Genomic DNA, 25,672 nt, shown 5'->3' on the forward strand with positions numbered 1-25,672 from the left:
TTATACTCGGTATGACTTCTGGTTGGATCTGTCCTTCACAATTCATGGGCTGTGCTGATTGAACTGTAGCTGATGTTGTCTCCAGCAGCTACCTTTCTCAATCGCCAGTGGAACAAATCAGACTAGACTACCTTTAAAGTTATTGCATTCACGGAATCAACATCGCACTGCACGAATTAAAAGCTTACTTCCCACATAGATATTACAGTTTCACAAGGTCATTTTTGTTTCATCAAATGCTACTTGGCTCAGCTAAGACTAAATAAATTTCAGAACTGGCAGTCAGCTGGCGACACAAATCATTTGCTTCTATGTGCTTTACAAATGCTGTACAACAGGATAATAATTTATGCTGATTGCTTGAAAGCACGCCCGAATGAAAGGAAAACACTGCAAAATGTCCATCATAGCTCAGATGCTTGTAAGTGGCACATAATTCATTGACAAAGAAACCAATGCTTTCACCATATAATGTTTTTGAATTCAGTTTAACTCCGTTTCACTTATTATGAATAACACTCAGCACAGCGCAAATACTAGCAAAAAACAAGTGAAAACTCTCAACAGTGTTTGTTGTCTTGTCTCCTGTCGAGCAGTGCTGCGAGCTGACGGTCACTAAGCTAAACACATCAATGACGACTGCAGTTGAATTCTTTTTCCTGCATGTCGGTAACAGTCAACAAAATGTCTCGCGGGCCGCACTCGAGCCCTGATGGCTTATGGGCTACAGGTTGCCTACCACTAGAGTAAAGTATTACTGTGGCGTGGGGTTGTTGGTTGTGTTAACAGTTGCATTGGGGATCTTTTCTGTAGTTTAATGGTGGTTGTTTAATGTTGCTTTTAGTTTATTACAGTAGAAGTTTGAAAACTTGAAATCCTGTAGTTTGATCCTTCCAGACAGTCTCTGGAAATTCAAATATCTCTCAAATATCTCTTTTATAAAGGTATCGATCTCTAAGAATCGTTACAATTGCCATTTGGCTGCCTGAACCTTCTGCAATTGAGGTATTGAGTGTTAGGAAAAAATCTCAGCATTCATCTACCCTTAACTTTACAGTGTTTGCATTCTTGATCATTTACGCAGTACCGCCATCTTTTGGATGATTCATTAAACCAAATCTGCTGGTTTGTTTTCCTTTCTATCTATTCCAACACCGATTTAAGAACAAAACTACCTTCTTAATATATCCTCTTAACCTATATTCGCTAGAGACAATTGTAGTGTCCCACTCAGAGGATCAGTTAAGCTGGCTCACACGTACCACATTGCTGATTGTGGAACTTTGCTGTGCACAAGTTAGCTGCTACGTTTTCCTACAGGGAGCTTTATCCTACTGATATGTTGTTGCAGTAATAACTCTGCTCAGCATGAAAGGATCACAAGTTCAGACCTGCAGGCTTGGCATAATATTCCACACATATGCTGAAGCCATCTCTTAACCTACGCGTACTCAACCCTTTGACTTTCTTATGGGCAGGCTACTTATGGGCATGGATGTGTCATACCTTTCTCCAGTTTAACATTGGGAATACTAAAACAATCATCTTGGGCACAGCTGCAAACGCTACTCCACAAATCTTACAAATATAGTGTTGAGCCTTGGAGATTCTTTGGTATATTAGAAGTTGCCTGAGCTCTTGAGTTCAAAAGTATCGATTCCATATGGTGGTGATGGTGAAGGATAGAACATGTGAAGCAGAGTACTGATCTGGTATTTGCTTTTAGAGGTGGGTGGGATGTTTGGAAGAAAGCTGATGTAATAGTGCCCACTTCTGGATTGAGTCACTGAAGCCCATTTGCCTTGAGTACTGAGAGTTCTGTTCGTGATACAATACCTCTCAAAAGCATGGAGGTACTCGGTTTGGTGATATCTATTTGGTGCAAGCCATGCCTGCAGGGAGAGCATGAATTCTGGATCACCAAGTTTAAATGGCAGTGACAGATGAAATGGTAGAATGTGACCTCCACAGGGCTGTTATGAACCTGGTATGGCAGCTTTTGCTTTGAGGTAGGTGTTTCTGCTTTGCAAAGTGGTAGTCCATTCTCGACTCTGTTTTGTATGGTGATATAGGGCTATTGCAGAAATGCTGTCAGTGCTTGTTTCTCCACCAATATAGGGATATTCCTGTCAGTTACATAATTTTCTCTCCCTGGTGGGACCTCCTACTGGTGCCCCTATCCATGCACTTCATTATGTTCCCATGCCCTATGAAGAGATTTTTTGGAGAGTCTATGATCATGCATGCACATATACAGTATCGTGTAATAAAAACAGCAAATGTTGGAAGTATAGCAATTCAGCATTTTCCTTTTTCATTTCAGATTTCCATCATCTGCAGTATTTTGCTTTTGTACAGTATTGTGTATTTGTTTCCCCTGGTATTTAAGGTATATTTCTTTCCTATCATCCTGCTCGGTTTGAATCTGTTTGTGAAGGGCAATTCCCATCAAAAGTAGATGGAGGGTTAAAGTTAGTCTTCAAATGATCTCTCGCTTTAACCAACCCTGTATGGGACGGGTAGTATATCTGAATGACTTGGGAACAAAGGCTTTTAAGTTGGCATTCCATATAACGACTAGTAGTTGCATAGCACCTTTTAAAGTAGTAGAAAAAATCCCAAGATGCTTTTACATTATCGAACAATATTTTTCACCTTCAGTAATTGTTTCTCACCAAGAGTTATGCTTATGGAGTGCTGAGTTCGCCACATTTCATGTGAATCCATGGTTGTTGGGTACATGTGATTTAACTGCATAGGTTATTTGTGATTTACTGCAAATAATTCCTTGATTTTGTGGGGATATCTTTGGATCTTGCACATTTTAATTAGTTTGCCTTAAGGGTATTTCCTACCCTTATGTTGGCCTTGTGATGCTTCTCCTATTGCCTGGAAGGATCAGTGCTTGTGCAAGTATTGGAGCTTCTGCATGGAGCTAATCATGTGAGTTCAAGGTGGGGTTCCCTGCAGCCTTGTGGGAGCCCCCTGTGTTTCCTGGAATCCCTTTCAGACTGTTGTTATGTAATTGCAGGGCCCTCAGGTTTATTTAAAGTGAAGACAAAAGCATAATAAGTAGCCAAATAAGCTAATGGAATATAAAGGAGAGAAAGTTGTGCTAAAGTTGTATGAAGTTTTGGTCAGTCCCCCAACTAGAGTACTTGGAAGGAGTACAGCGCAGGTTCCCCTGAATGATACCAGGGCAAAATGATTAAATTATGTGGACTGGTTGCATAAATTTTTATTTCCTTGAATTTAGAAGGCTGAGGGCTTATCAGATTGCTGTGTTTAGGATGACGAAGGAATTCGAAAGGGCAGTTCGGAGAAACTATTTTCTTTGATGGGAACAAGAGAACATAAAATTAGAGCTGGGCCATTCAGGAATGAAGTCATGAAACAGTTTTTCACAAAGGGTGGAGAAAATCTGCAATCCCCCCAAACCGCATAGGCTGTGGATATTGGGCAGTTGAAATATTCAAAACAAAAGTTTACTAAACTCAGATTAGGACATCAGGAGTGGAGATCACAGGTGGGTAGATGGAGTTGAAGTACAGATGAGTAATGATCTAATTCAAAAGGAGAACCGGCTTGAGGGGGTGAATGGCCTACTTCTGTCTTTTTATGTTCCTATGATCAGGAGTATATACTATTTTATAATTTTCCTTCTAATCATCACAGGATATCCTAGTATTTGATGAGGACTGTGATAACATCAGAGACCAGTCTCCAGATCTTGCAATGGTCTGCACATTACCTATAGCTATATTAAAAATTGCAAAATCTGCAGTAAATGTATACTTTTGGTTAAGAGAAAGAAACATCTCATTGTAATTCAGAGAGGAAAATTTCTCTATTGTAATTTTTTCAATGATTTCTTTGATATACTTTAGAGCAAAGATTGCTATTAGCAGTTCTCAATTGATTGTTTTCCTTTTGCAGGGAAAAAATGAGAAGGATGGAAATGGACAAGTCGAGACCACCTCACCGCTGGTGGATGACATTTTCTCATGGCCAGGCCCAAAAACCGTTAGCCTACGGCGAAATTCACAGGGTTTTGGTTTTACGCTGAGACATTTCATTGTCTACCCTCCTGAGTCAGCTGTGCATACCAATATAAAGGTTAGAGACTCAAAGTAATGGCCAGTTCTTTGAGGGAAATCAAAACCTGTTACTTTTAAAAAAAAACTTTGTTGAAAACTTGTTTTTCCTTCTGATTTAATCCCATTTAATTAAACATATTAATAATGTGTCAATATCTGCATGTCTTTTGAATAGAATTTTAAATGCTATGGAGAGTTTTTGAGCAAATTACTGTAATGTTATTTAAAGTAGCATTTTTGATTTGTATGCATTGAGAATACAGATACAGTAGAAGATATTTTTGCCAAAATGTAATGTTGATATAATACAAGTTGGGTTGTACACCAGCATATGTTTCTATCTTGAAACTTTTACATAAGTAATCTTTCATTCATTTAGCAAAAAAGTGACACTTGCATCCATAGCATTTTAATGCTTTATTCAAATACATGACCATTGATGTTGTGATTCTTTAAAGCTTATGGATTTTAACTATTGTTGAAGAAACAATTTATTTAACTTATGTTAGTTGAAGGGGTTTTACGGAAGATTGTTTGAAAGTTCAGCTTTTCCAAGTACCATATGCTTCATTCCGTATCCTGATTAAAGTCAAGCATAGCTTGTTCGGTCCTGGACTTAAGATGGAATTTGTTCCTATTTCTGAATTATTTCAGAATGTTGAATAGGATCAGTTCTTCAATCTTGCTTTAGGTTGTAGGTCAGGTTAGAAAGTCCTTTTGTGGTTCATGTTTAATTTTCACCATCATAGAATCCAAAAATAGAAACTATTTTAGACCTTGAGGCATCAGCTCAGTGTGCTCTCAGGAAAATACACTACCTTATTAAAACTTGCTGTTAAGAAGAAACACTTGAAACATAGGAATAGAAATAGCCATTTATCCCCTCAAGCCTGCTGTGCCATTCAATGGGATCATGGCTCATCTGCAACTTAACTTCATTTACTACCCTTGTCCCATATCCCTTGATCCCTTTGGTTAACAAAAATCTATCCATCTCCGATTTAAAATAAATTTTTAATCTAGCCTCAACTGCCATTTACAGAAGAGAGCCCCAAACTTCTGCCACCCTTTGTGTATAGAAGCGTTACTTAATTTCCCTCCTGAAAAGCCTGCCTCTAATATTTTGACACTGCCAACTGTTTCTAGACTCCCCAACCAGTGGAAATGGCTTCTCTCTGTTTACCCTATCTGTTTCCTCTGTTCCTCTTAAGATCTCAAACTTAGATCAAATCACCCTTTAACTTTCTAAATTCCAGAGAATACAACCCTACTTTGTGTAATCTCGCCTTGTAATTTAACTCTTGGAGTCCATGTATCATTCTAGTAAGTCAACACTTCTCTCCTTCCAAGACCAATATATCCTTATTCTTAAGGTGTAATGCCCCAGATCTGCTCTCAGTAGTCCAACTTTCATATAAAGTCCAGTAGTCCAAAGGCCCTGTTGATTATTTCCTGTATCTGTTCGTGACATTGTGATGATATGTATACTTGGAACCCCTAGTCTCTTTGGATGCCCACTGTTTCTATCGTTTTCACCATTTAGAATGTACCTTGTTCTATCCTTTTTAGGTCCAAAGTGGTGACCTAATTTGCACACATTGAAATCTATTTGCCACAGTTCTGTTCATTCACTTAATCTATTAATTTCTTTTTGTAGTTTTATGCTTCCATCTACACTGGTTACAATACTGCCCATCTTTGTGTCATCGACAAACTTTCTACCCTGTCCTCTAAGTCAGGCTTGTCTAACCTTTTCAAGTGTGGTGGTGCGGGGGCAAATTTCAAAATTTTTCTCACTCAAGGGGCCGATGAGCAAATTTCGGAAAGATAAAGTTTGATACAACATTAAATATGAATTTAAATAAAAACTAAGTTATGAAAAGAAACAACTTGTTGAACAACAAATAAAGATGAGTGTTAGGGTGTGTGTGTGTCCTGCTCACTCACTCACACCCTCGCCCGCTGAGAAAGTGCCTGATGGTATGTGTGGGCGAGGGTGAATGAGAACCCTGATACTGGGAGTGAGCCAGACGTATGGACACACTTTGTCGCTGCACACACACACCCATTTCACACTTACTGTCCCGAACCCCCCCTCACTCCCCCGCTCTCCCCACAGTATCTTGACGACCCCACAGTCTCACGACGACCCCCCACCCCTACACCTCTCTCAGTATCACAGTATGTTTACAGTGCAGAAGGAGGCCATCCAGCCCATTGAGTCTGCACTGGCTCTCTGAAAGAGCATTCCACCTAGACCCACACCCTTGCCTTATCCCCGTAACCTTGCACATTCCCTCTTTTCAGGTAGCAATCCAATTCCCTTTTGAATACCACGATTGAACCTGCCTCCACCACCCTTTCAGGAATTTTGTTCCAGGTTCCAGCCACCCTCTGGGTGAAAAGTTTTTCTCTTCATCACATTTACTCCTTTTCCCAATTATTTTGAATCTGTGCCCTCTAGTTCTTGATGTTATCGAGTGGGAACAGTTTCTCACTATTTACCATGTCCCCCCTCAGGATCTTGAATACCTCTATCAAGTCGTCTCTCAGCCGCCTTTCCTCCAAGGAAAACAGTCCCAGCCTCCCCAATCTATCCTCATAGCTACCTTTCTTCATCCTGGGAATAATTCTTGTGAATCTCCTCTGTACTTCCTCCAATGTCTTCACATCCTTCCTCAAGTATGGTGTCCAGAACTGGATGCAGTATTCCAGATGAGGCCTAACTAGTGCCTTATACAAGGTCAACATGACCACCTTACTCTGCCCCTATTAATAAAGCCTAAGATACTATATGCTTTAACTGCTCGCTCAACATGCCCTGACATCTTCAATGACCTTTATATGTATGCACCGAGATTGCTCTGTTCCTGCACCTCCTTTAGAGGCTTCCCCTTTACTTTATACTGTCTCACCATATCTTTCCTACCAAAACGAATCACCTCACACTTCTCTGCATTGAACTTCATCTGCCACTTGTCTGCCCAATCCACCAACATGTCTATGTCCTTTAGAAGTTGAAGACTATCCCCATCACAGTTGACAACGTTTCCAATCTTCATATCATTCGCAAATTTTGAAATCAAGCCCTGAACACCACAGTCTAGGTCATTAATATATATCAGGAAGAGCAAGGGTCCCAACACTGCTGACCTCTGGGGAACCCCACTACAAATCTTCCACCAATCTGAAAATTAACAATTTGTCACTACTCTGTTTCCTGTCACTCAGCCAATTTCTTATCCAAGTGCCTACTTTCCTTTTTATTCCATGACCTAGAATTTTGCTCAAGTCTATTGTGTGGCACTATATCAGATACCTTTTGAAAATCCATATACACCACACCAACCGTGTTTCCTCCATCAACCTTTTCTGTAACCTCCTCAAAAAACTCCAAGTTAGTTAAACAAGATTTTCCCTCAATGACCCCATGCTGGCTTTCTTTAAATATCTTGCACTTATCTAAATGATTATTGATTTTATCCCGTACTATAGTTTCCAGAAGTTTCCCTACCATTGAGGCTAAATTGACTGGCCTGTAGTTGCCAGCTTTATCCTTGCACCCTTTTTTGAACAAGGGTGTAACATTCACAATTCTCCACTCCTTTGGCACCCTCCCTGTGTTTAAGGAAGACTGGAAGATTATCACTTGTACCTCCTGCAGTTTCCACTCTCACTTCACTCTGTACCCTTGGATGCTTCTCATCTGGTCCTGGTACTTTATCTATTTTAATCAAAGACAGCCTTTCCAACACCACTTCCCTCTTGATTGCAAGTTCTCCTAGTGTACCAGTTACCTCCCCTCACCTCAGCCTGGGTAGCAAGTTCGTCCTCTGTAAAGACAGATGCAAAGTGCTCGCTCAACACCTCCGCTGTTCCTCCAGCCTCCAAATGCAACTCCCCTTTTTTGTCACTAATTGGCCCTACTCTTTCTTTTACCACCCTTTTATTATTTACATGTGTATAGAAGACCTTGGGATTCCCTTTGTGTTCGCTGCCAGCCTCTTCATGCTCTCTCATTGCTTTTCTTATTAGTTTCTTCACTTCACCTCTGGTCCTTCTATTCTCCATTCACCTGATTCTCTATTGTATTTTCTACCTGACATCTGTTGGAATCGCAGTTTTTCCTTTTCATCTTTAGCTCTATCTCTCTCATCATCCAGGGCGCTCTGGATTATTTGCCCTACTTTTCCCCATCAAGGGAGTATGGGAGTATACCTTGACATTGCCTGCAATACTTTTTAAAATCATAAAGTCAGGGTTTTACAGCATAGAAAGAGGCCCTTCGGCCCATTGTGTCTGCGCCAGTCATCAAGCCCTTTTTCTACTCTAATCCCATTTTCCAGCACTTGACCCGTAGCCTTGTATGCTATTGCATTTTAGGTGTTTGTCTAACTACTACTTACATGTTGTGAGGGTTCCCACCTCTACCACCCTTTCAGGCAGAGAGTTCCAGACACCCCTCACCCTGTGGGTGAAAAAAGTTTTCCTTAAATCCCCTCTAAACCTCCTGCTCCTTGCCTTAAATCTGCGGACATGCACACTGAGGCCCCTCTGATCCTGTACTTTCTCAGGTCCTATCACTCTCCCTGTATTCCCTTCCCTTGTTAGTCCTTCGAAAATGCATCATCTCTCACTTTTCAGGATTAACTTCCATTTGTCACTGTTCTGCCCATCTGATCAGCCCATCTATATCATCCTGTAGTGTAAGACTTTCCTCCTCGCTATTTACCACACCATCAATTTTTGTGTCATCTGCGAACTTACTGATCATACCTCCTACATTCATGTCTAGATCATTAATATACACAACAAACAGCAAGCGACCAAATCCTGCAGTACGATACTGGACGCTGGCTTCCAGTCACAAAACCACCTTCGACCATCACCCTCTGTCTCCTGCCACTAAGCCAGTTTTGGATCCAAATTGCCTTGGATCCCATGGGCTCTTACCACCTTGACCAGTCTTCCATGCAAGACCTTGTCAAAAGCCTTACTGAAGTCCATGTAGACTACATCAACTGCACTACCCTCATCTACACATCTAGTAACTCCCTTGAAAAATTCAATCAAATTTGTTAGACATGATCTCCCCTTGATAAAGCCATTCTGATTATCCTTGATTAATCCTTGCCTCTCCAAGTAGAGACTAATTCTGTCCCTCAGAATTTTTTCCAAAAGTTTCCCTACCACTGTTAGATGTTAGACTCACTGGCCTATAGTTCCCTGGTTTATCCCTACCACTCCTCTTGAATAATGATACCTTAGCTGCCGTCCAGTACTCTGGCACCTCTCCTGTGGCCAGAGAGGGTTTGAAAACTAATGTCAGGGCCCCTGCAATCCCCTCTCTTACCTCCCACAGCAGCCTGGGATACATCTCATCTGGGCCTGGGGAGTTATCCACTTCCTGCTAAAACTGCTAATACCTCCTCCCTCTCAATGCTAATTTGTTGAAGTATATCACAGTCCCCCTCCATGATTTCTATATCTACATCATCCTCCTCTATAGTGAATACAGATGCAAAGTGCTCATTTTAAAGCTCACCTACATCTTCCGGCTCCTCTCTCAGATTGCCACTTTGGTCCCTAATGGGCACTACTCTTTTCCCTGGTTATCCTCTTGCCCCTAATATACTTATAAAACGCCTTTGGATTTTACTTTATTTTGCCTGCCAGTGTTTTTTTATACCCCTTCTCCACCCTCCTAATTTCTTTTTTAAGTAACCCCCTGCACTTTCTATACTCCTCCAGGCTTCCACTATTTTAAGCCCTCGGTATCTACCATAAGCTTCCCTTTTTTTTTCATGCGACCCTGTACATTCCTCGACATCCAGGGTTCTCTGGACTTGTTGGTCCCACTCTTCACCTTTACAGGAAAGTGTTGGCCTTGCACACTCTCTATTTCCTTTTTTATAGACTCCCACTACTCTGATGTAGATTTTCCTACTAGTAGCTGCTCCCAGTCCACTTTGGCCAGATCCTGTCTTATATTAAAATAGGCCTTTCCCCAATTCAGAACCTTTTATTTCTGGCCCATATTTGTCCTTTTCCATAAGTGCCATAAATCTTACTGAGTTATGGTCGCTATCACCGAAATGCTCCCCCACAGATACTTCTACCACTTGTCTGGCTTCGTTCCCTAAAATTAGGTCCAGCACAGCCCCCTCTCTTGTAGGACTTTTCGACATCTGGCTTTAAAAAGCTCTCCTGGATACATTTTAAGAATTCTGCCCCCTCTAAGCCTTTCACACTTTGTCTATCCCAGTTAATATTAGGGAACTTGAAATCCCCTACCATTATTACCCTATTATTTTTACACTTCTGAGATTTGCCTACATATCTGCCCTTCCATCTCTCCTTGACTTGTGTGTTGGGGGTCTACAGCACACTTCCAGCAATGTGATTTCCCTTTTTGTTTTTAAGTTAAACCCATATGGCCTCATTTGAGCAACCTTCTAAGATAACATCCCTCCTTATTGCAGTAATTGACTCCTTGATCAATATTGCAACCTCACCACCTCTTTTACACATGTTTATCCACCCCCCCCAACCACCACGAAGATTCTATAGCCCGAAATATTGAGCTGCCAGTCCTGCCCCTCCCTCAACCATGTCTCCGTGATAACAATGATATCATATTCCCATGTGTTAATCAACATTCGCAACTCGCAAGACTCCTTGTATTAAAATAAATGCCATCTGGCCTTGCCCTGCTCCCTTGTGCCTTAACTTGACTATATATGCACTGCCTTCCAGACTGACTTGATTTTTCCTCTATACTTGTCTGTGCATCACCCCATACTATATCTCCACTCAGTATCCTACCCCCTGCCAAATTAGTTTAAGCCCCCACCAACAACACAAGCAAACCCCCCTGCAAGGATATTGGCCCTGTTCCGGCTCAGGTGCAACCTGTCGGACTTGTACAGGTCCCACCATCCCCAGAAAAGGACCAGTGATCCAAGAATCTAAAACCCTCCCTCCTGCACCAACTCTTCAGCCACACATTCATCTGCTCTATCCACCTATTCCTATATTCACTAGCACGTGGCAATGGGAGTAATCCAGAGATTACAGCCTTTTGATGTCCTGCTTTTCAATCTGCTACCTAGCTCCCTAAATTCTTGTTGCAGGACCTCTTCCCTTTTTCTACCTATGTCGTTGGTTCCAATGTGAACCACGATCTCTGTTCATCCTCCCCCTTCAGAATGCCCTGCAGCTGTTCAGTGGCAACCTTGACCCTATCCCCAGGAAGGCAACACACCATCCTGGAGTCATGTCTCTGGTTCCTCACTATTGAGTCTCCTATCACTATTGCTTCTCTTCTCTTTCTCCTCCCCTCTTGTGCTGCTGGGCTCTGGTGCACTCCTCAAGGGAACAGTCAGCCTCACTGTTTTTCAACTCAGCAAAACTGTTCTTGAGTGAGATGCACTCTGATGCCTTCCTGACTACCTGCCTGCCTCCCTTCTTCTGACTGGTGGTCACCCATTCCTTTTCTGACTGCACTACCTTAAGCTGCAGGGTGACCACATCTAAAAACGGGCTATCCACGTAACTCTCAGCGTCGTGGATGCACTGCTGTGCTTCCTGCTGATGCTCAAGCTCCCCCCCCTCCTCCCCACCATAATCTCTCGGGCCCCAATGTGTCTCGATCACACACCTCACCTCTCACACGCACTCTCTAGACCACCCCCCCACCCCCCACCCCCCCAACACTCTCACCACCTCCTTGCTCTCGCTTTGCGTTTCCAGCCACTCATTCAAATGCCAGCAGGCCCCCTTCCCCGACACCTCTGTTTTCTGGGCCACAATCCTTGGACCCCAAACTCACCGCCACTGCTCCTGCAGTCACAGATTGTTTCTCTCCTACATTTGTTGCAGGAAACACAGGATTGAAATGGCTTGTGATTGGAGGAGCAACTCCACGCAGAACCTTCCATTCAACTTATCTATTTGACTGGCAAGTTGAAAACTGGTCCAGGGGCCGCATAGAGGGGTTCTGTGGACCGTATTTTGGATAAGCCTGATCCAAGTCATTAAATGTAAATAATTGAGCTCCCAACACAATTCCTTGCGGTGCACCACTAGTCGCATCCCGCCTAATAGAGTACCATACATTATCCCTATTCTCTCTCCTTTTCAGAACGCGACTTTTCCACCAGATCAATAATTTCCCTTCAGCGCCAGGAGTTTCAACTTTAGTTAAATGGTCTCTTATGAGGGACATTATCAAGTATCTTCTGGAAGTACATATATATGACATGTATAGGCATTTCCCTGAACATACTTAATCATCTCTTCAAAACAAAAATTAATCGAGTTTGTCAGGCGTGACCTCTTCATATAAAAATAAATTCTGTAGGTTTTGTAGTTTTTGCATCAAGGAACACTGATGGATGAAAGCATTCCAGAAGTTCTACCAATGCTGTTTTTGAGTTAGCTGACAATTGCTTGTAGAGTTCCAAGTGGCTTGTGCTCCGCTATCACATTATCAAGGGCTTGACTGTTAATTTATAAAGGCCTACCAATAATGAAGCTAAGGTCTGGAACTTGATGTTGGAAATGGTGGGAAACACCCCATTATGAAGATTCTGTGCTGAGCTCTTTGGAATATCAATTTGCTTTTGTGGGTTTAAATCCACTATAAAAGCACCTAAAGTCCTGTTACCTTGCTTAAAATGTTACTTTTGTTTGGAAATTGAATATTATACAAGTAACTGTATTATAGAATTAACTCTCTTCTTTTTTGTCAGGATGAAGAGAATGGAAATAAAGCGGGTGAGTATGGCCTGTCTTGTTCATGTATAGCTTTATAATAGCACTGATAACATGAAGTTATTTTTTTTAACGTGACATATGCTTTCTACATGTTAGGCCCTGAAACAGAAGCTTTAATAACTGTACACTAACCTTAAGCATAATGTATACTTGGGTGTATTATTTGTTTTAAATATTTTCTCTTAAGTACTGCACATTAGGAAATTTGCCCTTGCTCCAATTTTGTAGGTACTTCAATAAATGTCCAGTGCTGTCCTCTCTCATGTATATTCTTCATTAGTAGTGAATATTTTTGATGTCAAATAGATGCACACAGTGGATCTAATTAAACTTGGCTAAGTCTTAATTCTGCAGTTTTGGTTTAAAGATGCAGTGTAAGAGCAAAATACTGTAGGTGCTGGAAATCTGAAATATAAACAGAACATGCTGGAAATATTCAGTCCCAGCAGCATCTGTGGAGAGTGAACAAATTTAATATTTTAGATCAATGAATTTCAGCAAAAACAGTTTTGATGAAAGATCATCGTCCTGAAACTTCAACTCTCTCACTCTCTACAGATGATGCCAGACGTACTGAATATTTCCAACGTTTTCTTTTATTGAGTGCTTATATAACTATGTATGTTTGAGGACCAAATCGGGAAGCTCCTTAATTTTACACATTGGCGTATTTGAATACCAGCAAATTTTGTTGCAAATAGTTTTACAATTGTGTCATCCCTAGGCCAGGGAGAGAGAAGCTAAAATTTTGGTTTCTGATTGTTATCTCGTAACCCCCACTTGGCTGCTCATGCATCTAGCCACAAAGTGAGAATAGAATCGAATAAATTAACAGAAATATTCTCACCTGTCTGTAGCATTGCATGGTTGCATTTTGGGTTATGGGTGTGAGGAGCTCTACTTTTTAACTCCTTGAGTGATTTATATGGACACCATTTTATCTGTATCCTCAAACTTGATGAGGATCTGTTCTCTTGTCCCCTCATAATTTATTTCCGTTTCTGCTTTGGATATCTTTTGGTGCAGCATAAGAAAAAGAGCTTGCATTCATATAGTGCCTTTTATGACTTCAAGATGTCAAAGCACTCACCAGTCAATGAAGTACTTTTGAATTGTAGTTACTGTTGTAATATAGGGAAATGTGGCCACCAATTTGCACACAACAGGTTCTACAAATATGAATGAGTTAAATGACCAGATAATCTGTTTGTGCTGTTGATTGAGGGATACATGTTGCAAAGTACCCTTTGAGAACTCCGTTGCTCCTCTTCAAACGATGTCACCGAAAGTGGGTAAATATCTGATGCAAAGCAGTACAATTAATTTTAGTTTGCTGTAGTGAAGAGGCAGCACAGAGTGCTGATCAGATGACTTTTTAAGGTTCTACAAGAGAAGAGATAGATGCATGACTAAAAATCAAGAGTTCCAAGTTGGAATATAATTAAGGCTGGCATCCCATGGATGAAAAGGGAGATGTGATCAAATATGAAGGCAAGATAAAGAAGCAATTGATGCTTACAAGGAAAATTAATAAATGAAAAATACTTGGGACAGCATGATATACTGTGAATTTTTGCAAATGCCATTTAACAAGGAACATAGCATGCACTTAACATATTCTCACACTGTTCCATACAGCTTTACATACACCTCCTGCAAATCACTGTACAGTATTTGATTTGCTGTACTGCTGTTGGCGGCAATCCTTTGTTTAAAACAGTGAATTGTTGTTAAATGAGGACAATGGTAGGAATTTATATTGCCTAATGTTTGGCTTCTAGGTTCTGTTGGAATTGATCCAGCTCCAAGGAAATTAAATTTTAAAAATCCAAACAAGACAAACTATAAAAAAATATTCGGAGCCTGAGAAGCTATTGTAAACATTGAAAGTATTCTGTTTCTGAGGAATGCACAAATTAATGTTCAATTCATGTTGCAAAGCGTGGTTGCATGAATTTAAAAAAAGTTATTTAATGTGTAACTAATTAAACCCCACAAACCACTTGAATGGGAATGATATTTTTAATTGAAGATTAAAGGCATTGTCTAGACACATCTGTTGTTTTATCATTAGTAGAACATTATTAGAAACATTCAATTGAAGAATCTTAAAGGGAAAATGCTAAATGTTATGAAAGAATTAGCACTACACTGATTTCTTTTGTTGCCCTTTTTAAGCTTCAAAATTGCTGTGTAGGCAGTTTGGGAATGGATATGTAAACCCGTCTAATGTATTATGAAACAAAAACATAGCGCTGGAAATGCGCAGCAGGTGTGGCAGCAGTTCTTAATTCTGCAGTTAGTGCAGGAGAGAGCAACAGAGTTAAAATTTCAAGTTGAATATGCCTCCTCAGAACTTTTCCCTATCATCTCTTTCTCGTGCTTCTTCTCCTCTGTCGTGACCCCCCCCACCCCATAGGAACATAGAGCAGGAGTAGGCCTTTTGGCTCTTTGAGCCCGCTCCACCATTCAATACAATCATGCCTGAACTGGTTGTTTATTTTTATTCATTTATGGGATGTAGGCATTACTTGCTAGGCTACCATTTATTGCTCATCCCTAATTGCCCTTGTGAAGGTGGTGTTGAGCTGCCTCCTTGAACTGCTGCAGTCCGCATGATGTAAGACACTGACGGTGCTGTTTGGGAGGGAGTTCCAGGATTTTGACCCAGCAACAGTGAAGGAACAGCGATACATTTCCAAGTCAGGATGACGAGTGGCTTGGAGAGGCACTTCAGGTGGTGGTGTTGCCATCTGTCTGCTGCCTGTGTCCTTCTAGAGAGTAATGGTTGTGGGTTTGGAAGGTGATGTCTAGGAGCCTTGGTGAATTCCTGCAATGCATCTTGTAGATGGTACACACTGCTGCAACTGTGCGTCAGTGGTGGTGGGAGTGAATGTTTGTGGATGGGGTGCCATTTAAGTTGGTTGTTTCATCCTGGATGGTGTCAAGCTTCTTGAGTGTCGTTGGAGCTGCACTCAACCAAGTGAGTGGGGTGTATTCCACCACATCACACTCCTGACTTGTGCCTTGTAGATGGTGGATAGGCTTTGGGGAGTCAGGAGGTCAGTTACTCGCCACAGGAGTCCTAGCCTCTGACCTGCTCTAGTAGCCACAGTATTTATATGGCTAGCCCAGTTCAGTTTCTAGTTTCTTGTCAATGGTAAGCCATTGTGGGGGTTTCAGTGATAGTAATGCCATTGAATGTCAAGGGGTGATGGCTAAATTCTCTCTTATTGGAGATGGTTGTTGCCTGGCACTTTTGTGGCGTGAATGTTACTTGCCACTTGTCAGTCCAAGCCTGGATGTTGTCCAGGTCTTGCTGCACTTGGACATGGAATGCTTCAGTATCTTAGGAATAATCTCCACTTGCCTGGATGAGTGCAGCTCCAACAACACTCAGGAAGCTTGACACTATCCAGGACAAAGCAGCCTGCTTGATTGGCACCCCATTGACAAGCATTCACCCCCTCCTCCACTGACGCACAGTGGCTGCAGTGTGTGCCATCTACAAGATGTACTGCAGGAACTCACCAAGCCTCCCTAGACAGCACCTTCCAAACCCACGACTGCTACCATCTAGAAGGACAAGGGCAGCAGACAGATGGGAACACCACCTCCTGGAAGTTTTCCTCCAAACCACTCCGCGTCCTGACTTGGAAATATATCGCTGTTCCTTCGCTGAGCGAATGGTGCTGAACATTGTGCAATCATCAGCGAGCAGCTCCACTTCTGACCTTATGTTGGAAGGAAGGTCCATTGATGAAGCAGCCCAACCATCTTCAGCTTGTGGTCTCTTTTTCCTCTCTCTCCCAATCTCGAATACTCCCTCTTTTTCTTCTCTTTCACATTTAAATTTGCAAAACCAGTCAATAGGGTGGGAGGAGGCTTATGGGACTGTAAATGCAGTCTTAGCCTCATTGGGCCAGATGGCCTATTTTTGTGCTGTACATTCTATCCTTCATTGTGAATAAGAACCATGAATAAGAGTCCTTGATTTGCATTCATAATGTTACTAAAACATAATGATGTCACATCAGGGAGCATTTGACACACAACTGTTTGCTTCAGGACTACTTTTAATCAGAAGCTTTTAAGCATAAATCTGGATGAAGGACGGTGATTGACTTTCTGTACAAGTCCCTTAAATATTAGCATTAGATTTGGAATACATTTGAAGTGACTTAAATTTTTTTATTGGTGCTTTTATTGGAAAATTCAGCCATTTCATAAGTGCAACAATTTCAATTTGGCCTGGGTTTCTGCTCCTTATCGCAATCCAGTTACTTCTGTTTGAAATGAGATGATTAATTGCATCCATTGCCTCGGTAAATGTTCCCCATTCTCCCATTGATTGGATTAGTTAGGAGCGATACTGGGGAAGTGGCTATGCTCCAGCACCCAGTTATTGATGTTCTGGACATTGGAACATATTTTTCACAAATAATTGTACACTATAGCAATTAGATGATGAAACCTCAGGGTGCCTTCCTGGAGCTTTTTTTTAACAGCAGGGCTTTTAAGGGATGCTAGACTAGCCAAAAAAATGCTTTTGTAAATGTTATGTTATTGGTGTTTTGAAAGATTCCTTCCTTAAAAGCCTGAGATCAGTGCAATATAGTTATGATTATAGTTTATTGAGGTATAATTTCATTGATTTTTTTTCTCCAAGTATCTTTCCCACCTACCCAAAGTTGCGAATTGCCACTTATACATACTGGCTTTCTTAAATTGTTCAGGAAAATTTATACAAGCCAGCAATGTGAACCTGCATAGAGAATGCGTACAGCAAGAACAATGGTAACCTGTGGTAGACATTTGCATTAGTATTTTGTCTCTACTACCATTTAGAGCTTGGCAGAAAGCTATTTCCAGAAGGGAATCTTTGCATCGCCAACGACAATAGAGTTTTTTAAAATTTATTCACGGGATGTGTGCTTCGCTGGCTGGGCCAGCATTTATTGCCCATCTCTCGTTGCCCTTGATAAGGTGCTGGTGAGCTGCCGCCTTGAACCGCTGCAGTCCATGTGGTGTAGGTACACCCACAGTGCTGTTAGGAGGGAGTTCCAGGACTTTGACCCAGTGACAATGAAGGAACGGCGATATATTTCCAAGCCAGGATAGGGAGTGACTTGGAAGGGAACTTCCAGGTGGTGGTGTTCTAGATGGTAATGGTTGTGGTTTTGGAAGGTACTGTCTAAGGAGCTTTGGTGAATTCCTGCAGTGAACCTTGTAGATGGTACACACTGCTGCTACTGGGCCTGATGGAGCTATACATGACAGAAACAGGCCCTTTGGCCTATCATGTCTGTGCCGGCCATCAAGCACCTATCTATTCTAATCCATTTTCCAGCACTTAGCCTGTTTCAAGCGCTCTAAATACTTTTTAAATGTTGTGAGTCAGTGGGGGAGAGAGTGAATTTTTGTGGATGTGGTGCCAGTCATTCGGGTTGCTTTGTCCTGGACAGTCTCAAGCTTCTTGAGTGTTGTGGGAGCTGCACTCCTCCAGGCAAGTGGGGAGTGTTCCATCACACTCCTGACTTGTGCCTTGTGGACAGGCTTTGGGGAGTCAAGAGGTGAGTTACTCGCCGGAGGATTCCTAGCGTCTGACTTGTTCTTGTAGCCACAGTATTTATATGACGAGTTCAGTTCAGTTTCTGGTTAATGGTAACTCCCAAGATGATAGTGGGAGATTCAGTGATAGTAATGTCATTGAATGTCACGGGGCAATGGCTAGATTCTCTCTTATTGGAGATGGTTGTGGCACAAATGTTACTTTCCCCTTGTCAGCCCAAGTCTAGGTATTGTCCAGGTCTTGCTGCATTTGGACATGGACTGCTACAGTATCTGAGGAGTTGCTACTGGTGCTGAACATTGTGCAATCATCAGTGAACATCCCTACTTCTGACCTTATGATGAAAGGAAGGTAATTGATGAAGCAGCTGAAGATGGTTGGGCTGAGGACACACTACCCTGAGGAACTACTGCAGTGATGTCCTGGAACTGAGATGATTGACCTCCAACAACCACAACGATCTTCTTTTGTGCTAGGTATGACTTCAACCAGTGGAGATTTTCCCCCCTGATTCCCATTGACTGCAGTTTTACTAGGCATCTTGATGCCATACTTGATGTCAAGGATAGTCACTCTCATGCCACCTCTGGAGTTGAGCTTTTTTTTTCCATGTTTGGACCAAGGTGGTAATGAGGTCAGAAGCTGGGTGGCCCTGGCGGTACCCAAACTGAGCATCAGTGAGCATGTTATTGCTGACTAAGCATTGCTTGATAGCACTGTTGAATGACCCCTTCTATCACTTAGCTCATAAACTGTAGGATATTAACTACTCATTAACCTCTGTCAGCCACTTCAAGTCATCGATACGTAGCCTGTCACTTGTCTTCGGGAAGTGCAGCTAAACACATTTGAATTTTGTGGTACCTACTTGAACTTATCATTTCTGAGGAGGGGCATTTAAACCTAGTTCTGGTTTCAACTCATATGCACAATTAGTAATTTTTGCGTTTTGTTCGTTGTTTCCAGATACTTATAGGATATTATCTATTTGGCAGCTCACCACCACCTATTCGAGGGCAATTAGAGATGGGCAATAAATGCTGGCCTAGCCAGTGATGCCCATGTTCGATGAATGAATAAACAAAAAGATATTGCGTGAGATTCATTTTTTCTTCAGATAACTGGTGAAATTTTATCTGCTTTCATATGCTGCTTTCATTAAAAGTTATCATTTTGTTATTGTTCAACTTTTTTAACATTATGGATGGAACAAAAAGCTGATAAAATATCTAGTATAAGAAACAAATGGCAAATGCTGGAAATCTGAACAATTAAAAATGCTAGGCCTACGCAGCAGGCCAGGCAGCACCTGTGGTGAAGACAGACCATTTAACACTTTGGATGAGTCAGTACATTACTGTGCTGCCTTTTGCAAGCAGTAGGGTAGATTCATTCTGTGAATGGATATACTAAAATGGGACTGATGACTTTTGTGATATGTATCTCGTGCAATCTTCTGCAAACAGAGAAAATAAAGTACAGCAAAATGATAGAAACTCATTCATTTGTGTGCTCCCTTCCAAGTCGCACGTCATCCTGACTTTGGACATATGGTGCCGTTTTTTTCATTGTTACTGGGCTATCTAACTTCCTACATAGCACGATGGAAGCATCATTGCTGCAAGTATTCCAATAATTCAAAGAAAAAGCCCTTCACCGCTGACTTGGGATTAGTGGCAGGCAGTAAATGCAGCCTTACCAGCATCACCCAAATCCTGTGAATGGGTTTTTTAATAAAATCTGCAACCATAAAAATGAAACTGCGTAATAACTTTGAAGCAACTTGTATCTAACTTGCTACTACAAACCACTCGTGTCAATTTTGGGACTATTATAGTTAAATTGGCACCGATTAAAATGCTATTCTGCGATTTTATTTGTATATACATTGTACCGAGTGCAAGAAGCACTTGAGTAGGAATGTTCATGCTATCGACTAAAGTATACAGCTGCTGTGTACATTATATTAACTTTAGCGGTTTGCTTTTTCACAGCTTTAATTACCATTTCTTGTAATTGTGTGATCATATTTAACTTTGTGAAAGACTAAGTGCATTAATAAGGGGTCATCAGTTAGCTCCATTTAGAATTGAGACTGTTTACCTAAATAGACCATAAGACCTAGGAGCTGAAATTAGGCCATTCGGCCCATTGAGTCTGCTCTGCCATTCAATCATGGCTGATAAGTTTCTCAACCCCATTCTCCCGCCTTCTCCCCGTAACCTTTGATCTCCTTACCAATCAAGAACCTATCTATCTTGGTCTTAAATACACTCAATGTCCTGGCCTCCACAGCCTTCTGTGGCAATGAATTCCATAGATTCACCACTCTCTGGCTAAAGAGGTTTCTCCTCATCTCTGTTCTAAAAGGTCTTCCCTTTACTCTGAGGCTGTGCCCTCGGTCCTAGTCTCTCCTCGTAATGGAAACATCTTCCCCATGTCCACTCTATCCAGGCCTTTCAGTATTCTGTAAGTTTCAATCAGATCCCCCCATATCCTTCTAAACTCCTTTGAGTATAGACCCAGAGTCCTCAAACATTCCTCATATGTTAAGCCTTTCATTCCTGGGATCATTCTTGTGAACCTCCTCTGGACCCTCTCCAGGGCCAGCACATCCTTCCTGAGATACGGGGCCCAAAATTGCTCACAATATTCAAAATGTGGTCTGACCAGAGCCTTATAAAGCCTCAGCAGCACATCCCTGCTTTTATATTCTAGTCCTCTTGAAATAAATGCCAACATTGCATTTGCCTTCCTAACTACCAACTCAACCTGCAAGTTAACCTTAAGAGAATCCTGGACTAGGACTCCCAAGTCCCTTTGCACTCCAGATTTCTGAATTCTCTCCCCATTTAGAAAATAATCTATGTCCCTATTCTTCCTACCAAAGTGCATGACCTCACACTTCCCCACGTTGTATTCCATCTGCCACTTCTTTGCCCATTCTCCTAACCTGTCCAAATCCTTCTGCAGCCTCCCCGCCTCCTCAATACTACCTGTCCCTCCACCTATCTTTGTATCATCTGCAAACTTAGCCAGGATGCCCTCAGTTCCTTCATCTAGATCATTAACGTATAAAGTGAAAAGTTGTGGTCCCAACACTGACCCCTGCAGAACTTCACTAGTCACCGGCTGCCGTCCTGAGAAGGACCCCCTTATCCCCACTCTCTGCCTCCTGCCAGACAGCCAATCTTCTATCCATGCTAGTACCTTGCCTCTAACATCATGGGCTTTTATCTTACTGAGCAGCCTCCTGTGCGGCACCTTGTCAAAGGCCTTCTGGAAGTCCAAGCAGATAACATCCATTGGCTCTCCTTTGTCTACTCGGTACCTCCTCAAAGAATTCTAACAGATTTGCCAGGTATGACCTCCCCTTGATGAAACCATGCTGACTTTGCCCTATTTTACAATGCACTTCCAAGTATTCTGAAATCTCATCCTTAATAATGGGCTCTAAAATCTTACCAACGACTGAGGTCAGGCTAATCGGCCTGTAATTTCCCGTCTTTTGCCTCACTCCCTTCTTAAACAGGGGGGTTACATTAGCGATTTTCCAGTCTTCTGGGACCCTCCCTGACTCGAGTGATTCCTGAAAGATCACCACTAACGCCTCCACTATCTCTTCAGCCATCTCCTTCAGAACTCTGGGGTGTAATCCATCTGGTCCAGGTGATTTATCCACCTTCAGACCTTTCAGTTTTCCTAGCACCTTCTCCTTGGTAGTGGCCACCATACTCACCTCTGCCCCCCGACTCTCTTGAACTTTGGGGATGTCACTTGTGTCTTCCACCGTGAAGACTGACGTAAAGTACCTATTCAGTTCCTCTGTCATTTCTTTGTTCCCCACTATTACTTCTCCAGCGTCATTTTCCAGCGGCCCAATGTCCACTTTTGCCTCTCTCTTACCCTTTATATATCTAAAAAAACTCTTGCAATCTGCTTTTATATTACTGGCTAGTTTACCCTCATATTTAATCTTCTCCCTCCTTATTTCTTTTTTAGTTGTCGTCTGTTGGTCTTTGTAGGCTTCCCAATCCCCTGGTTTCCCACTGCTCTTCGCCGCATTGTATGCTTTCTCTTTTATGCTGTCCCTGACTTCCCTTGACAGCCATGGTTGCCTCGTCCTCCCTTTAGTATGCTGCTTCTTCCTAGGGATGAATTTTTGCTGTGTCTCCCAAATTACTCCCAGAAACTCCTGCCATTGCTGTTCCACTGTCTTTCCTGCTAGGCTCAGCTCCCATTCAATTCTGGCCAGCTCCTCCCTCATGCCTCTGTGTAGTTGCCTTTATTCAACTGTAATACCGTTACATCTGATTCCAGCTTTTTCCTCTCAAATTGCAGGGTAAATTCTATCATATTATGGTCACTTCCTCCTAAGGGTTCCTTCACCTTAAGCTCCCTTATCAAATCTGCCTCATTACACATCACTAAATCTAGAATTGCCTGTTCCCTAGTGGGCTCCACCACAAGCTGCTCCAAAAAGCCATCTCGTAGACATTCCACAAATTCCTTTTCTTGGGATCCACTACCAACCTGATTTTCCCAGTCTACTTGCATATTGAAATCCCCCATTATCACTGTAACCTTGCCTTTCTTACACGCCTTTCCTATCTCCTGGTGTATCTTGTGCCCTACATCCTGACTACTGTTCGGAGGCCTGTACATAACTCCCATTATGGTTTATTTACCTTTGCGGTTCCTCAACTCTACCCACACAGATTCTACATCATCTGACCCTACGTCATTTCTTGCTATCGATTTAATTTCATTTCTTACTAACAAAGCAACCCCACCCCCTCTGCCAACCTGCCTATCTTTTCGATAGGATGTATAACCTTGGATATTTAGCTCCCAGTCCTGATCCCCTTGCAGCCATGTCTCCGTGATGCCCACCACATCATACCTGCCAATTTCAATCTGCGCCACAAGCTCATTTACCTTATTTCATATACTGCGTGCATTCAGATACAACACCTTCAGTCTTGTATTTCCCGTCCCCTTTCTCATTGTCGTCCCTTTATCTGATGTGCTTGAAGTTAGATTCCTAGCCCTTTCCAAACACTCTGTCCTATTTTGTGTTCTGTAGACTTTAATAACCTCTCTTGGGCTATCCTTTATTTTCATTTTTTTCATAATTTTCCATGAAGATGAACCCACCTCCCCACAAGCTAACCTGCTGCTTTGTTTCCCATTAGTCATACCTCTTGGAGTTTTACCCTTCCCTCCCCCCCCACTTTCTAGTTTAAAGTCCTATTGACCACCCTATTTACCCTTTTCGCTAGAACATTGGTCCCAGATCGGTTCAGGTGGAGACTGTCCCAACGGTACAGATCCCTCCTGTTTCATTACTGATGCCAGTGCCCCATGAAATGGAACCCCTCTTTCCCGCACCACTCCTTTAGCCACGTGTTTACTTCCCTTATTCTCGCGTCCCTATGCCAATTTGCACGTGGCTCGGGTAGTAATCCGGAGATTATAACCCTTGAGGACTTGTTCTTTAATTTAGTTCCTAGTTCCTGATAATCCCCAAACAGGTCCTCTTTCCTAGTCTTACCTATGTTATTTGTCCCGACGTGGGCCACAACAACTGGATCCTCCCCCTCCCTCTCCAATATCCTTTCAAGCCGGTCAGAAATGTCCCTCACCCTGACACTGGGCAGGCAACATACCATGCGGGACTCGATCCTGCTTACAAAGGATGCTATCAATTCCCCTAATTATAGAATCCCCTGCAACTACCACTTGTCTTTTTGCTCCCCCCTCTTGAATGGCCTCCTGTGCCACGGTGCCGTGGTCAGCTGGCCCATCCTTCCTACAGCCCTGTTCCTCATCCACACAGGGAGCAAGTACCTCATAACTGTTGGACAAAGGAAAGAGCTGAGGCTCCTCTGTTCCTGAACACAGGATCCCTCTACCTGCCTCACTTGCAGTCGCACCCTGCTGACCCTGACCACTGACCAAACTTGAGGTACTTAATCTACTGGGTGTGATCGCCTCCTGAAACAAAACATCCAGGTAACTCTCCCCCTCCCGGATGTGCCACAGCGTCCGGAGCTCGGACTCCAGCTCATCAATTCTGAGACGGAGTTCCTCTAGCAACCAACACTTGCTGCATTTGTGGTCACAGTGGCTCGCAATGGGATCTGCCAGCTCCCACATCATACAGGTACAGCACATCACCTGCCCAGCCATCTTGACTTATATAATTAATTTATTAATTGGTTTTGCAGTGGTTTTTTAAATTTGGTGCAGATCTCCTACCAACCAATCAGGTCACCGCTTTGCTGTAATGTCACTTTTTCAGTTTTGGCTTCAGTTACTCTGTGCCCCGATATCACCGCTCCGGTGCTCCTTCCTTCGAGTCTGCTCCCAGGATTTACTCACCAATCAGCTGCTTTTTCTTTAAAATCCACTTTCAGAAGAGTGTCCCTCACAGGTCTGGTGCACTCCTGAAGGTACCGCCTCTTCCTCTCTCTCTTATTTAAGTTTGAGGTGGAGGGAGGGATGGAAACACTACAGCAATGTAATGTTTGGGGCTATTCCATTCTTTGACAGTGGGTGGTCCTCAATTCCCTCCTGAGTTGCGGTGACTTCTCCCAGAATACTTCAGTCACTTCTCTCCAGCGCCCTCTGTTGGATGCTCTTCCTCCTGTTGAGTGCAAGAGTCCTTCTCCTTGATTCCCTCCTGAGTTGCGGTGGCTGCGGTGACTTCTCCCAAAACGCTTCAGTCACTTCTCACCAGCGCCCTCTGTTGGAACTCACCAGCGCCCTCTGTTGGAAATAAGTTGTTACTAAGTAGTATGTTGAGGTTAGTAAATCATGTGAATTATTTGCTGTTGCCTTGTACATCTACAAGGTTTTTAGCTCTAAGTTATACACATGTTACCACCCAGCAAAATTTGGCTATCTTACTTTCAATAACTTATACCTGCTGTGGGTGCTGTCTCATTCTCTAATTCTTTTTCACAGCTCCAAAGCTTTGCTCTTCACCCTCTCCCACTCATTATTTCCTCAGATCAGTGATTTCCTCCACTCATTATCCAACTGTGCCCAATTCTTGTTGCTGATGACTCATCAAATTCTTCCCATGCTCCTAATTTCCAGCGCTGCTTGTTCCAATATGGGAGATTGTGAAAATTAAATTGGCAGAAGTAGCCACAAGCAAGAAATCATAGTCTATTCAGGACAGTTTCCTAGAGCAATATGTTGCGGACCCAACCGGGGA

General features: G+C 42.4%; 1 protein-coding gene across 2 annotated transcripts in view; it reads left to right on the forward strand.

Moving 5' to 3' along the window:
* Positions 1-25,672, forward strand: part of arhgap21a (Rho GTPase activating protein 21a) — a 279,776-nt gene that overhangs the window by 104,779 nt on the left and 149,325 nt on the right. For both annotated transcript variants that reach the window (XM_078538117.1, XM_078538122.1), the window contains exons 3-4: positions 3,937-4,116; positions 12,851-12,875. In XM_078538117.1, the coding sequence (XP_078394243.1) occupies positions 3,937-4,116; positions 12,851-12,875 (205 nt within the window). The remainder of the gene's footprint in view (positions 1-3,936; positions 4,117-12,850; positions 12,876-25,672) is intronic.

This window comes from Cetorhinus maximus, chromosome 3 (genome assembly GCF_964194155.1).
Source record: "Cetorhinus maximus chromosome 3, sCetMax3.hap1.1, whole genome shotgun sequence".
NCBI classification, from domain to species: Eukaryota; Metazoa; Chordata; class Chondrichthyes; order Lamniformes; family Cetorhinidae; genus Cetorhinus; species Cetorhinus maximus.